This window comes from Trematomus bernacchii, unplaced genomic scaffold (assembly GCF_902827165.1).
Source record: "Trematomus bernacchii unplaced genomic scaffold, fTreBer1.1, whole genome shotgun sequence".
Classification (NCBI taxonomy): Eukaryota; Metazoa; Chordata; class Actinopteri; order Perciformes; family Nototheniidae; genus Trematomus; species Trematomus bernacchii.
This window is the reverse complement of record NW_022987588.1, coordinates 588,811-604,451: the sequence shown is the minus strand read 5'-3', so window position 1 is coordinate 604,451 and position 15,641 is coordinate 588,811. Positions and strand designations below refer to the sequence as shown.

Genomic DNA, 15,641 nt, shown 5'->3' with positions numbered 1-15,641 from the left:
CCGGCCTGCCTAAAATAACTGGATGGCCTACCTGCCTGTCAGCCTTCCATCTGTGCACAAACTTATCTCGTGCCCTCATTGGTCATGTGCGCGTTCGTGTGTGTTGGAGGAGGGGCTCTGTAAGGAAGTGGCAGATTTTCTCCGGTTGTGTATTTTCAAATTCTAGCGCACTCGAGCTGGTTTCTCCAAAATGACCTACCCCACCTTTAAGAAGTGTACATTAGTTATGCCTAGTAGTGGGGCAAGAGCAAATGGTTAAATTCACGTCGTAAAAATAATTTACAGAACAGAAGAGATATTAAACACAGGGCTCCTTGGACCATTTTATTGACTAAATTACATTTTAAAACAATGTCAAACAATATTCAGGAATGTTTACAGATGTGAATTAGCATAACATCAGCTCGAAATGGTCATTCCCATGCTAAGGTGAGACTCACTTTGAGTTAACGGTTTAGAGGAGATTGTGGCAGGACAGGATGAAGATCAAGACGTTTTGTAGAGGCACGGTGCAGCTTTATTCACACTAAAGTGATTTGGATTTGGTCATCAGGCCCCTCCTCCGACCGTGACCCTTGACCTCAACCCCATTAATGTCCACTGGCTGCTGAGTTGATTTGCTAGATTGAGTCGGTAAAGTGTCACAGAGAGAACATCTCAGCGGTCCAGCGAACGTTTCTGGATTGCTTCGGCCACCACGGTGCGCAGGAGAGAGATGACAGATCGAGGGTCGTCGCTGCCTATCACAGCGCTGCCTGACACGATCATGTTGGCTCCTGCCTGGAGGGAACATAATCATATACTTAGAGTCAAAAGAGAGGTGTGTTTTTATGTGTTTATTTTATTAGAGTGATATGTATGCTCGTATTCCTTACCTCTGCACACTTGTGAATGGTGTCCGGGCCAACCCCTCCATCTACTTCTATGTCTAATGAAGGAAACTGATTACGCAACCAGCTCACCTGGACACATGCACACAAATAGAACAATGAGCTAAAAACATAAAGCTTAACACTAACGGCCCGTCCACAGAGCGGCGTGCGTTGAAGCTTGCCGGCGGGCGTGTCTGAAACTCGACCAACAACCAATCACATGAATCTCCCGCCCGTGACACACAAGCAGCGGTTTGATTGGCTAGAGCTTGTACTGGCATATGATTCGATTCGACTGACGCTTCTGCCGAGGCTTCAAAAGTTGAACATTGCTCAACTTTTGCAGCGAGCCACGCCAGCAAAGCTCCGCTTCCCACAATGCAGTTCGGCGAAAAGTGACGTCACCCCATTCAAAGTGAAGCTTTCAACGCACGCCGCTGTGTGGACGGGCTGTAACTCTACAACACAAGTTTCAGATGTAATAAGGACAGCAGTAAGGTTAAGGACTTTGCAAAAAGTTAAAATCAGCAACATCTTCTGGACTAAATTTGAACACAAGTGAGACAAGACTACTACACTTTGGTGAACAAGTGCTTTTATCTGGGCTGAGAACTGTTAGAGGCATGTAAAAGCCTAACAGACTTCCCCACTTGTGCTAAAAAGAGAAGGAGAGAGTGGAAGAGAGCACTTCAACTAACACTCATCTTTATTTAGAACTTATGTAATATAATGTTGTGTACTTCTGTGGTTAAGCAGACACTTGTATGGAACTTGTGCCTCACTCTTAAAGTGAAACTTTACTTACTACTGATCTCTCTCCCTTAAGAACAACTGTTTAAGATGCAATGGAGGGAGCATGCATCCGTGAGAGCAGTGGCTCAAAGAGAATTGGACAGTAGTTTATTTATATTTCACAAAAATGTCAACTTGTTTTATGTTTTCTTCCTAATGTGATACCATGCCTCTCATAACTAATTAACACAGGGCACCAATGTTTGGCGCAGTGCGCAATCTGTTGTATTCTTGCCCATGTGCTTTACCTTTGGTATATGCGATATTCTCTTCCAAGTTTGGTAATAATGTGAATTAGGGCGGCACGATATATCGTGTCGTGACGATAATCGCGATATGCGTATGCGTGATATTCACATCGCGTGGACGTGCGATTTGAAAAAAATTAACACATTATACACTTTTTGTTATATTCCATGGAATGCTGTCAGCTGTCAAATAAATGGAGTCGAGTAAAGATAGTTCCCTCTGAAATGTAATAGGAAATAGAAAAGATGATCCACGTAATTCAGTACTTTGAATGGGTCTACCAATAACTATTTCTTCTTCAATTTGGTAATATGAAGCAGTTTAAAGGCAAACTGCAGAGAAATCCACAAATCACTTGGACTCTTTTTAAAAATAATTCTCATTGAATTAAAGGTAGGGTAGGTAAGTTTGAGAAACCGGCTCGAGATATACTTTTTGTTATATTCCATGGAATGCTCTTAACATCCCGATAGCAATGAATATCTTAAGTGCTTTGACAAAAAATCCATTAAAAAATGTCATCTGTGGAAGCCGTAGTACTGTAAAAAGTACGACCAATCATTTTAGCCTGCCCGGCTAAAGTGATTGGATGGCCTACCTGCCTGTCAGCCTTCCATCTTTGCACAAACTTATCTCGTGCCCTCATTGGTCATGTGCGCGTTCGTGTGTGTTGGAGGAGGGGCTCTATAAGGAAGTGGCAGATTTTCTCCGGTTGTGTATTTTCAAATTCTAGCGATCTCGTGCCGGTTTCTCAAATTTACCTACCCCACCTTTAAGTAGGCAAATTAACTCAAACACGTCATGTTACAATTATTTTGCTGCTTGCTACAAAAGGAAAACTTGCGCGGCTCTCATGTCAGGGGTACTTGAGTGAGTGACATGCAGGCTCTGCATGCACAGCAAACCACCAATCACAATCAAATCTCCAAAGCAAACGGACCCCGTGATTAAAGGTAAAAACACTGAATAAAGTAGTTTCATGTGTTTCTCCAGGGCAGTTCGGCGCTGCTAACCGAGCTAGCTCAGCTTGTTGCTCTGATAACTTAAGATCCAGACGTCCGTGACTAAAATCCTTCATCCGGTTAAATATAGTTAAAAAAATACCAATTGTATAGCATTAAAGTTCAAGAAAGGATGGTTTGCGGGAAAAAAAACGGTCTTTTCTTCAATTCCTGTACGTTTTCATATCGCAATATATATCGCAGGGGGGGAAAAAATCCCAATGTCAGTTTTTTCCAATATCGTGCAGCCCTAATGTGAATATAAGTTAAAAGTAAAATAATTGCAATAGTAGGGATTTCTTTATCTCTGCTTTCAATGTTAAATCAGTACTAATGGCCCTTTTGTAACTTATAATGTCTCAAAATCACAATATAAAAGTGCAGCTAAAGCCTATTTGGTTTTGCGGTGGTGTGTAAGGCTCCTGTTCTTTCTACCTATGGTATTTCCTTACCTTGGGCATCATGTCTTCCATGAACTTCTGTCCTCCAAAGCCAGGTTCAACAGTCATGACCAGAGCCATGTCGATCTGGTTAGCCCACGGTGCTAGCTCTTCAACAGTAGTACCAGGCTTTATGGCCAAACCCACCTACAAAAATCCCAACGTTTCAGTATAGTTCACTTATGTTTGTAAAAATGTGCACGCTAAAGCACAAATGTTTTTCTGCATCATGCTTTGCAGCTTTATTTTCTCACCTTCATGCCACTCTCTCGTATCTCCTTGATGAGGTTTCCAGGGTTGGTGGTGGACTCTATGTGGAATGTGTACTGGTTGGCTCCTGCTGCAGCCATGGGCTTCACCCATTGCTCCGGCCGGGACACCATCATGTGCATGTCTGAAACAATACAACTGTAACAGTACTGCACAGAGCAAAGGCATGGATAACTCAGTTTGATTGGATAATTAGGTTATGGTAAGTCTAGCATATGATAAATAATGGGTCTTCTCTCACCAAAGAAAGGGTCTGGGCCTACTGACTTCCTTAGGCTCTCTACCATGGGATGTCCAAATGTGAGGTTGGGTACAAAGTGCCTTAAAAAAGGAACAAACACAGATAATGAACCTCTAGCTGTGATGACATTCTCTATTGTTGCATTATCAGTTGCAAACAAACGCATTGCACAAGAGGAAGGTAAACAATGACTACACTAGCAGGTAAAAGGAGGAAGTCTGCCGTTAAGACTTAATAATGTTTGACACCCTGAGGTTTTAAAACCCTCTTCATTTACACAATTAAGCCACATAAACCCAGTTACATAAATATTGGCTTCCCCAGCTTTACTTCTGGTGAACTAGGTTAGCTTGTTGATGTTAGCCAACTTTAGCTCTCGCGCACTGAACTTCCTATCGGCTTGCTAGTCGTTAGCATGCTAGCTTGTCTTTAGTTATTAACACATTTAACTGACCCGTCCATAACGTCCAGGTGCAGGTAGTCTGCCCCGCAGCCCATCATCCGCACGCACTCCCGGCCCAGGCAGGCCAGGTCGCTGCTCAGGATGGACGGCCCGATCTTTGCACTGTAAGCCATGCTGGTACTGTCTGCATGCAGCCTGGCAGCTAACACCAGTCAACACAACACACAATACAACTTCCGCTCATACCTTTCAAAATAAAAACCATGAGCAGCTACAGTTTCTGTCATATTGAGTGTTGGAAGAAGTTCTCTTAATTTGTACTTAAGTTAAAGTAGCAATTCTCAATTTAAAAGGTCATTTGTAACCAATTAAAGTCCTGTATTCAAAATATTGCATGCAGGAATCTCAGTGTCACAATATAAAAGTAATGCAATCTGATTATTTTACGTTACTTTTGGATTTCCTTAACTTTAAATGCAATGCAAATGAATACAACAGAACTCATCATACGTCTTTTATTCAAACATTTTCTAAAGTTAAGGTTTGTCTGAAATGCCTCATCATTTCAACCTTTAAATATAATTTCCCCTGCAGCCTGAAATATAGATTTTAGACATTTTAAACATATTTACTTTCCGTTCTCAATTTAGTTGTTTGTTAAATTGCTATCAAGTCTAATTACTGTACTCAAACTTCCTCCTTCAAAATAAGACATTCCCTACTTCTCGACACTAGATGGCGCAAAGCTCATATGAGTGATGTACTGACGTCTCGGGCCTTTTCGTTGGATTTAATTTGAAAGGCTGATTGTTGGTTAAGGGGAATATTACAGTAATAAAACTGTCAGTAGCCTCTTCATTGTGCATACACGGTGCCAATACTTTTTATTGGACTATATAAAGCCACTTTGGCAGAGAATTCTTAAAAAAACAGTAGCCTGTGAACAAAACCTACAATTTGATTCATAGGAAACTTTGTTGGGTAACACTGTTTTGTAATCAGGGTATTGTACTTTTGACCCCGATTACTAAATGGTGCAAAAGGTAAAGCATTGGGAAACTTTTTGAATCCTTTTTTCAATTTAATTTATCCGGCATTCTCTCTGCTCCAGTTTTTCTGTAGCTTTTTGGTATCTGGTTTTGTTTTTTAATGTCACTGATATTTCTGCTTGTCAGCCATCCATCTGTCTCTGTCATTCAGCTGTGCCTTCACTGAAAATATAAGTAACGTGTCGGCATGACCAGATATACCCAGATAGTTTAATGGCATCAAGAAAATAATTTTCCACACTTGGTACTACAAGGACACAGGCACGTATCGACATAAAGTTGTCTGGGCTTTAGAAAATAGGTTTTATTGATTCAAGCAGTTGGCTGGATGAAGAGAAAGCTAGCCTGCAGGGTAAATTGTCCGCAACAGGCCTGTGATGAATCTATTCCTCACAAGATAGAAAACTCTTTGAAGAAATATAAAAAAGAGATCAGTTGGACTGTTACCCTTAGAAAAAAATCTTTAATCTCCTGTTACCCAACACCAGCTTGAACAATGACATACAAATGAAACCAGAGAAACAAAATCTTTAGTGTATATCTTTCAAATGCTAATCTATAGTTTTAAAAAACCCAATCCAATTAAATGACATGCCACATACATTTATTATCACTTATATTCATATTCTTTCATTTTCAATGTATTGCTTTTTGTGGACAGTATTCAGTTAAGTAAATATGCATTTTTTAAGTCAAATCCATCACAACACCTGCATAAATCTACGTGTTATGGAATTTTATTTCCTATAGTTGGGTGTCATTTGAGCTCTTCAGAAATAAAGTTTGCAGTAAAATTTGCTGATATGTTTGTTACCTTCATCATCTTGAACAAAGTCCCCAAATGGTATGAATATCTTTTCAGATGAGTGTGTAAGATGGTGTGATTTATATGAAGCAGATGGCTGTGGTTTTAATAAGCCTCTGCAGCACTTTGCTGAGGCCCGGCCCACAAAGAGCCACACTCATATACCCAGATTGGTTTAACAGAATCTGACATTTACAAGTTTTACCCACGTTTCGCATTCACTGCAGCAGTTACTGAAACACTGGTGGCACAGTATAATGTGGCAGACAGGAAGATGATGTATGTGATATTTGAGTATCGTTAAGGCTGTGTAAGTTTGCTTCATAAAGAACCGGGGCCTCCAGAGTTTCTGAAGGAGGTAGTAAAAAGGCTTCGGGCATTGACAGTCATTTTGTAGACCAGTGGCATAGGGGCTGAGTTTTATCAGTCTGTCCATATAAAAGGTCTTCATGGTGTCTCTCTAAATCTTTTGAGCATCTTGTGAGGGGTTTTCCGACGAAGATGTTTAACTAAGCTTCTTAACTAAGCGGTTAAAAATTGTATATCTTGAGGGTTCGCACACTGATGCATCTGTGGGGGTTCGTTCTTTCTTATGCAGCTGACACAAAGACACATTCCTTCTACTGTAAAAAGCTCTAACACCAAGAACATCATTACAGTCCACCAAAGGCCCCCGGAGGTAACTGCCGGTTCCCATTAAAGACACCTTTTTTGGTTTAGTGGAGCTCAGGAATGTGACTTGCAAACAATTTTAGAATACAGTGAAGGGGTTCTGTATAGCTTATTGTTGAAATGTTGTTATTTTAAAACACTCCAACTACAGTTGCTATGAGCATATACACAATATCAGGAAACATTTTTAAATGCACTGAGTAATCTGCATGAATCATTTGATATATACTGCACAGTCAGTATAGAGTAAAATGTCCTCCTGGTGTAATGCTGTTTAACAAGCCTTACATTTTGAATTGAGCCTTAAATTGTGGCTCTCTGTAAAACCACATCGTCTTACCAGTGCTATAGGCTGGGTGCCTCCAGATTTACAGTAATGGCTGAGTCATTCAGAAATGATTTGAATGATCAAAATCTTTGTGCGTGTGTGTGTGTGTGTGTGTGTGTGTGTGTGTGTGTGTGTGTGTGTGTGTGTGTGTGTGTGTGTGTGTGTGTGTGTGTGTGTGTGTGTGTGTGTGTGTGTGTGTGTGTGTGTGTACTCTACATATTCAACTTCTTCATGCCGTGAATGAACTGCGGTCTTAAGGATCTTGTAGATGAAGGTTTTTCGTTACATGCATTCCTGCATCTCAGTCATCAGTGAAGACAATACAAAAATGTATTTTGTTGAAAAGACAGAAGATTGGAGTTAGAGTGTTCATTTTCATTTGTATTAGCCACTACCATTTTTGTGATTTTATGTCTGTTAAGCTGCTTATAAATGAGTAAAAGAGTCGTTTTTTTAACAAACAATTTTTTTAATGATTGTTTTTTTTTCACTATACTGGCATACGGCTCAATCAGCACTTTCAATCGTGTCCCTGAAGGTTTAGATTTAGACGTGTCAGGTGGCTAATTAACAGTGTGTATCAAACATGTTTAAACCTGTTAATAGTCTTTTGAAGTGCATCATTTACCGACTATGAATAAATTATCTGGTAAATCAATGGCAAGCTCAGTTCAAATGAAGGTCCAACTGAAAACAACATACTAAAAGCACGCCTCTTTCATTACAATTGCTAATCTGCAAGGGAAATGATGGAATTCTTGTGTGTGCTTTAAGCGCTCTTCAAGACGTGGACGGAGGCATTAAGCACTATTTGACCTGTAACCTTGGATACGTGGAGTTTATGTGACCTTTAACCTCTGCTATAGAAAGCAGGAACAGAGGCCATGCTGCTCTGTTTTTTTCTTTTCCTCTGCAGTGGTTGATCATTAAGTTCTTGGTACCACTCCAAACTATTCATGTATTATCTTGATTGAAACCCTCCTCCTGCTTCCCGCCAGAAGTTGACTCTAGCCTCCTGAGCAAACAGAAAACGATAACCTAGTTTCTTGTGATGGTCGGAAGGAGAGTGTGCAGCATGTGTCCTTGCAGCCTCTCCCTTCCTGGGCTTTATGTCTTCGTGGTCGGGGTCTATTAGTGGAAAGGGAAGGGTGGGGAGAGTGATACCTCCCTCCTCTAGGTTAAAGCTCCCCATTAAATGTGTTTTCCTGGGGTTGGTCGCAGCCCTTTATTATGGATGCTCAACACGCAAACATTCAGTATTTTATGTCAGGATGTCCATAAAGTTGGATTAGTAGGGACAGCACTGCAGGAGCGTCTGTTTATCCTGCTTCCTAAAGGTTGAAGAGTTACTAATCCAATCAGCAGGTATGTGAAGGAAGCAAAACAAAAAGCAAATCTATTTGGATCTATTTGAAATCATTACATTTTGTAAGGCACATTTTTAGTGTTACGCCTTGGCTATAAAACTTGTCAATGTTCTTGGGCGTTGCACAAAGACTTATTATCTGATGCACTCAGAGGAAATTAAGAAGCACTAGTGATGTGTTGTGTCTCCGAGGTTTTTAATCATTTACCACATTAAATTGAGACTTTGAACTAGGAATACCAAACTGTTGGTCTTTATTTGTGCTGTTATTTGATCATTAATGATTTGTCACATCATAACAAGTACATAAAGTATACAAAAGACATTTTTAGAATCATTGAATTGGTCCTTTAATATTAATATATTTTTTGATGTTTTTTCTTGCCACATGTCTAAATGCGTTTTTCAGAGGATAATTAGTGTTATGTCAATACATTAAACAGCATTAGATCAATTTGTCTCATGGTTTGTATTCTTTGACATGACCTCAGCTGTATGTACCCTGACCACAGCACACTTCACTAGCACTAGTGGCCAGCATATAACTGTAATTGCCAGTAAAAAAAATACCCTAGGGGAAAGAGGACCCACCATTCATAATTTAGTGCTTTATAGAGGACAAAGTGTCCCTTCAAAGGGTCGACATGTGACCACAGGGGCACCTGGGGACATTTCAAAATGACAGTATGAGGTCATAAAAGAATAAAACCCATAATTATTGAGAATATTATTTGTGATTTAATATCATAGCCAATCAAGTTTGTTTATGTGAGCAAAGCTAACCTCCAGACTTCATAAAAAACTAATCTACTCAAATTAATCTTCAATATTTGAGGAATGTGAACTCAAGGGGGCTGCTGATAAAAACACTGCAGGGTTTTCTTATGTTCTCACAACATGTGCTCTTTGGCAGGGGTTTAGTTTATGAACATGGAAAATAGAGCTGAGATCAGACCGAGAGACGTTTATTGATTTTATGTTTTATATATTTATTCCTTGTTATCTGCAAACTGGTGTAATACAGTATGTAAAGCAAATCTGGCAACAAATAAGAGTATGTCCAAACTCTTCAGAGAGCAGCCAGATCGATATCCATGTGCATGCTGAAGTGTGAATCATGAGGATTGTGTCATCTGCTGGGGAGAGTTTAACACGCTGGTAGTGCTAAGAATACAACACAAATATCAGCTGCAGAGCATTACTCACCGTGGAAAAAAACCATTTAGGAAACTCTTTGGCTATGACCATCCTTTGCCTTTGGAGAAAACAACTTTATTTTAAATATCACTACAAGATGATCCAAGTGGGAGTGTGAGTCCTGACCCCACATCTGGTGTTTCCAGCAGCTGTTGGACCGACTGCGGAGAGTGTTTAAGTGTTAAGCTGCATCCAAATATTCTCCAAAATCATGTCCTCTGTGAATTGTTGAGGGATTTACTGCAGGACCCGGGTATCTGGGATGCACACAGATGCAGTGATGGTCATACAAATGTTAACACGCACATTAACTCAATGGGACATTGCCTCTTCTTGTCTGTGAGGTAAAACATTCCCCTGAAAGGATTCGACCAGTATGGAGAACAGCAGTCAGTGAACCCCAATGACTGACTGACAAGCAAGATTAACATTTAGACTTTGAGGAGTTATTTATCCATGTGTTCGATGGACTGGATTGGATTAGCAGCTGCATCTGTAAATGAGTAAGTGGTAGTGCAACTAAAAGGCAAGTATATGAGAAAAACTAGTCCTAAGAATTGGATTTCGAAGTAGCTGATTATGTACCTTACTGTTTCTTATATAGATGTTTGGTGGTGTATTTTTATTAAATGTCTTATAATGAATGCTGATAATGTCAGGCAATTCAGTCATCAACACGAAGTTTGCATAATAAAGGGCAGTAGCTATCATTTAGATTCACCTTTGCTCATTATAAACTTTTATATAATCTCATTCTCATCAATATCTCTTTCGCAATAGGGACCATTTATGTCATCTCCGCATGCTGTAATTCAGCAAAGAAGAGTAACAGTGTTTCAAAAATATCCAAGCCTCAATATTTCATACTGCAATGAACTCATGAATGTGACATGACGCATGGAGGTATTGTGCTCTCCCTGCTGCTTATGAAGTAGAAAATGGCCAATCTATACCGCCTACCACTTTCTGTCTATTCAGCACACAGAAGGGCAGTATTTATAAATGTCAGAAGATGCACACAACCACAAATCAATGCTGTCAAGAGTATCAAATCTTGAAATGATGTTGACTTTATACTCCATCTGAGTCCTCAGTCTGAGGCGCCGTTATCAGAGGAAATTGCCCGTTCCATTAAAAACAAAGATAAAATGCCTGACTTGTGCACACATCCTTACAAAATGTTGCCCCACTCTCCAATTAACCTCACACAGAGAAAGGACGGAAGTGAGAGCAGCAGTGTGATGGGTTACAGCCCCCCGGAGACTCACAGACCACTTCACTAAACTCCAGGTTTTATTGTGGCCGCGTTCCTACCATCTGAGTGTTTTTCTTACTGCCTTTAGATATCCTTTGAGGTATTTTTGCTTCTGGTATTCTGCTTTTCCCGCTGCTGGTTGGCTGCATACAAGGCTAATATTGACTTAAGTGATGTGTTTTTGTTTGGCATGGGAACGCTTCAAGCTTTTGCTGGCACTGGCCTCTTTGAGTGGCTTTAGCAGAGGGGCCTGGCAGATAGCCAACATGTATAGAAGCTAATAATGGGCTCTGCTATATGGTACTGCTTTGCTCATTAGATGCGAGGAGAAGGTGTGGAAGAAGCAGCTATTTTAGTACGAGCCGTGGTTTGATTAAGTGTATGTGCATAGCACTGCATTAAACTGAAGTTATGGTGTTATCCATAGAGATATCCCTGAAAGCCAAATTAAAGAGGGTTATAATATTTCAGAGCTGCATAGAGGAAGATACTTATCTTATCTGCCAGGAAACATCCCATGGCATTGAGAGAGAAGAACAGAATACAGAAATTATGGATCATAATTGAGGAGCTAGGATCAATGGGCCCTCTGCCAACAGATTTTTACGAGCTACTCCATCAACAGGAATGGAGGCACGGTAGGGAGCTACGCAGCACAAAGTAAACACAAATCCACGCGTGCCTTAACAAATCTTTCCCTCAATAATGCTGAAACTATCCAAAAGACAAACAGAGATGCTGACAGCTTTGGAGGAGATCCACCCAGCAACGAGGTTCAGCAACGTAACTAATCAATGTTGTTTTTCAGGCCCTGACAGGGTGTTCCCTCTCTGGGTTATGTAAGGTCTACAGGCAGCACCGGAGAACATTGGCTGTTTGTGGTTAATCAGGGTGGATTTCCCGTTGAGTAAAATAACCAGTCCTGTGGGTATAACTTTAGTCTTAACAGTTACCATGTTACTCTAAGATAAAGTTTAATGTTAGCAATGACAGCTTGTTTTCATACACTTGCTTTTCGACCCAAAATGTTGTTTTGTGAGCTGCAAAGAAAATGTTATGGTAATGAGGGCGGTAGATTAGCTGAGCATGTAATAAAGAGGCCTCTCTCTCTGAATGAAACAACTCTAGCACATTATTACTGCCAAAAAGGTTGTGTTTTGTGGCCTGAATTTTTCTTGGAAAGGTGAAACTTGGGCCAAGATAAACAAACCATTTTTCACTTTAGCAAACATTGCGAGATACAGCGTGTGGCTAAGATGATGTTCTGTGCTCTCTGAGTCCCCTTTCAGTGTTTGTTTCTCTCTAACTCTCGGAAAGAAACCCTTCAGCTGAAAACGTCAAGAGGTTCCTTTCATTGAATACATAATGGTAGGCGTTCAACATTTCTAAATGCAATAAAAAGTGCAGTACTGATATTACATTTGATCCTTGTTTAGAATTAAACAACTGGAATATTCCATATGGTATGAAGTTTGTTTAATAAAGAAATATTCAATTGTTTTTGGGAAATGATTGCTGGCTGCCTTAAGAGTAACTAGATGATAAGATTGATAACAGTTTAAATACATGTTGATGTTTACACATATGTCAACATAATTACGTATTATTATTTGTATGCCTTGTTAAGAGACCACACACATTCTGTGATGTTTCCTTAAAGCTACAGTAGGAAACAAAAAATAACAAAAACAACTTTGAAAAGACTTCCTTAAGCACGAAACATAATTTTTCACTAACAAATAAGGACAAACAGTAATAGCAGCAATAACAAACACCATGCTGTTTTGGATGCTGCGTATCTGTAGTTCCTGACATTCATGTACATATCTGTTGTTCATTCCTGCGGTATTAAGACACTCATGTATCCCTGGCAGGAATTTCCCCTGGCCCGCTCTCTGTTTTTTCTGCTGTGTCCCTGCCCTGCCTCTAGAGGTGAGGGAAAGTTCAGCCCCACCAAATCTGGAATCTGAAAGACTATCTCAATCTTTATTTTTAGTGTATTTCTGGACTGTTTTTGGAAAATATTCCACCTCCATGAGATTCAAATATGTTCACCTTTGACTATTTTACATACTTTAAGCGTGTTCTTGAATATATAATTAATGAAAACTGATATGTGTGTGTGTTGATTGTGTATGCCTGCTTGTGTGGGTTTGTTACACAGTGTGCTCAGATCCATATCCAATCCTTTGTGTAAAACAAAGGCAGTATATAATGTTCAACTAACCGATGAATACATAAAGGAATAGGATAACTGTTGCAATGATTATGGTAGTGACCGATGGGAGAATCAAATTACTTGCAGACAATGGGAAAGAGAAACCTGTGAATAGCATCTTCTGATAAAACCAGTCAAACAAGAAGTGATTCACGTCAGTGCCTTGGCAGCTTCTCAATGTTCTGAGCTGGATGTTGTTATTCGGCAGCAGCTTGATGCCATCAGGGGCCAATTTTCATCATTATGTCCAGAGCTGTCTCCAAGCTGTGTTCCCCAAGTGCTTTATGGATAAACGTAGAATAAAATCAATATCACCTTCACTGTAGGTTGTGTAAAATTATCCATAAGGGATTGACATATTCAACGATGGCAAAGATCAGCAGAATGGAGACATGGGTTGCACGTGTTGGACTCTTGGCTTTCCTTCTGCGTCATTCCCGAGCAGCGGCAGCAGATATCATGTCCAGATGTTGTTGCAGGTTATAGTGGACACTGTGATATTTACCCTCTTTGCCCTGTAGCTTCCCTGTTATCTGTGCTGCATAGAATATCACTACTTGGAAAAGACACATTGATTAATTTAATGAAAGATGTTCCCTTCAAAATTACTATAATGAATATAATTAGAAAACAATTGATCGAATTACTACACAATAGGGGAAAAGAGCCGCTTGTAGTGACAAACCCACTGAGGTTTGAAAAAGGCTGCAGTTAAGCTCAGATCTACAGAGCATTTTAGTTTCTAGTCTGCAATCCAACAATCTTAAGGTATGTGGTTCAATCCCTGGCCTCTGCAGTCAACATGTCAAAGTGTCCTTGGAAAAGATACTGGAAGATATACTTGAACCCCAAATGGCTTCGGTGTGTGAATGTGTGTGTGAATGTTTATAAGTCCTGATGAGCAGGTGGCACCTTGTATGGAAGCATCTGCCTCTGTATGAATGTTTGTAAATGATCACCTGATTTACCATTTATTATTTACTTTCTAGGTTTATTCTGTGTGCGAAAAATTGGACTTTCATTCTTCCAAAAACATGGCTTCAATTATTGTTTCTCCCTGTGTTCTGTTTGTGAGAATGCATGCAGCTGTTTGGGTTGTAAAGTACTTTACTTAAATACCAATGATGCGTTTACAACTTGTTTGCACTGCCACCACTGACCATAAAAATATGGACAGTTTTCAAGATGTCAAGGCAGCTGTCCAGGTACTGTCAGATGACAAAAGGCAACAAAGACACATTCCACATGTGAACTCATCTGTAAGTCCTGCCTACATGTAAGCAATGTTATGACTCTCCTTGGACTGTAGTGGTGTCCTTTTACTTCTAAAGGTTAAACTTTATCCTGCTCCAGAGTCCGATTTGGGATCTTTCCAGTGTTGTGTTTCTATTTAACAAGTCAGTACTGTGACCAAGCAGAACCACCACCATAGTAATTCTTTCTCTATCAACATTTCCATCACTACAGCATTCAAGATAAGACATTTATAGCTGCAACTGTCACTTCCTCATTCGACTCTGACTCATGCTGGAAAACTAGTAACTAAATCACAAACCATGATGTAACCAGGCAAAAGTGTACACATAACAAATGGTGACATGTATGTCATTACTTCTTATAAAATCAAGATACTCAGAGGAGTTTGTTTTCTTCAGGCAGAAAATGTCAGGACCCTGCAGACTCCTGAAGTTGAATGAAAATAGTTGATGCTGAAAACCACTGTTACCGCAGTGGTGACTTATTCCTGAACCCAAACTGTCAACCCCTTTATCTTCCCTCCACCATGTTGACACCGCAACACAGATACAAGAGCACACACCCATCAATCATTTTACACCAAATGTTAGAGCCTTCCACAAGCCTTTGAGGTGAGATGGGACCAATGGCCTACAACACAGGGCTGTTAAACAGAGGAGAGAGCTTACCAATGGTCAATGGAACATGGCTGCATTTTACAGCAGGACACAGTGGTGAACCCACAAGAACATAATAGTTACGTTTTCAACTTGATGAGACAAACAGAAAATCAAGACAATAACTAAATACATTTGGAAAGAAAAAACCTAGAGGCCACTTTAGAGGAACTTCCACTTTGGCCTTCACAGCAAACATAAAACCCTAAAACATAAACTTTTATGACAAAGCTGACAAGATAAGAGCATGCACTCTGCTTTTTGAGAAGAACTAGCTCATGGGAATAGGATCAGGAAGAAGGGCTAAATGTACACCAAGGTACACTAAACGCCTCATGATGGACGCTAATGGAAGAGCAGAGTTGATAATGTTTCCCAGGACTGTAAGTCATAAACACCTCTGTGCTGAGTTACGTTCTCACTTCTTACAGTCATTACATCTCACTTGTGAATGAAACAGGCCGGCTGTTGAAGGGAAGCAGAAATCTGCAAGTTGATTAAGCTATTCGTTTAAACCTCTTTAAGCCTTCCTGAAGCTTTAACTGAGCCGGCCTTTGTGAGAAAGTAAAC

The 15,641-nt window shown here is 40.0% G+C and overlaps 1 protein-coding gene across 1 annotated transcript; it reads right to left on the bottom strand.

Moving 5' to 3' along the window:
• Positions 1-294: 294 nt before the first annotated feature.
• Positions 295-4,533, bottom strand: rpe (ribulose-5-phosphate-3-epimerase). The gene is made up of 6 exons (XM_034128716.1): positions 4,320-4,533; positions 3,866-3,945; positions 3,609-3,748; positions 3,367-3,501; positions 876-962; positions 295-780 (listed from the first exon to the last, which is right to left on the bottom strand). The coding sequence occupies exons 1-6, from the start codon at positions 4,439-4,441 to the stop codon at positions 658-660; spliced, it is 687 nt and encodes a 228-aa protein (XP_033984607.1). The 5' UTR covers positions 4,442-4,533; the 3' UTR covers positions 295-657.
• Positions 4,534-15,641: the final 11,108 nt, after the last annotated feature.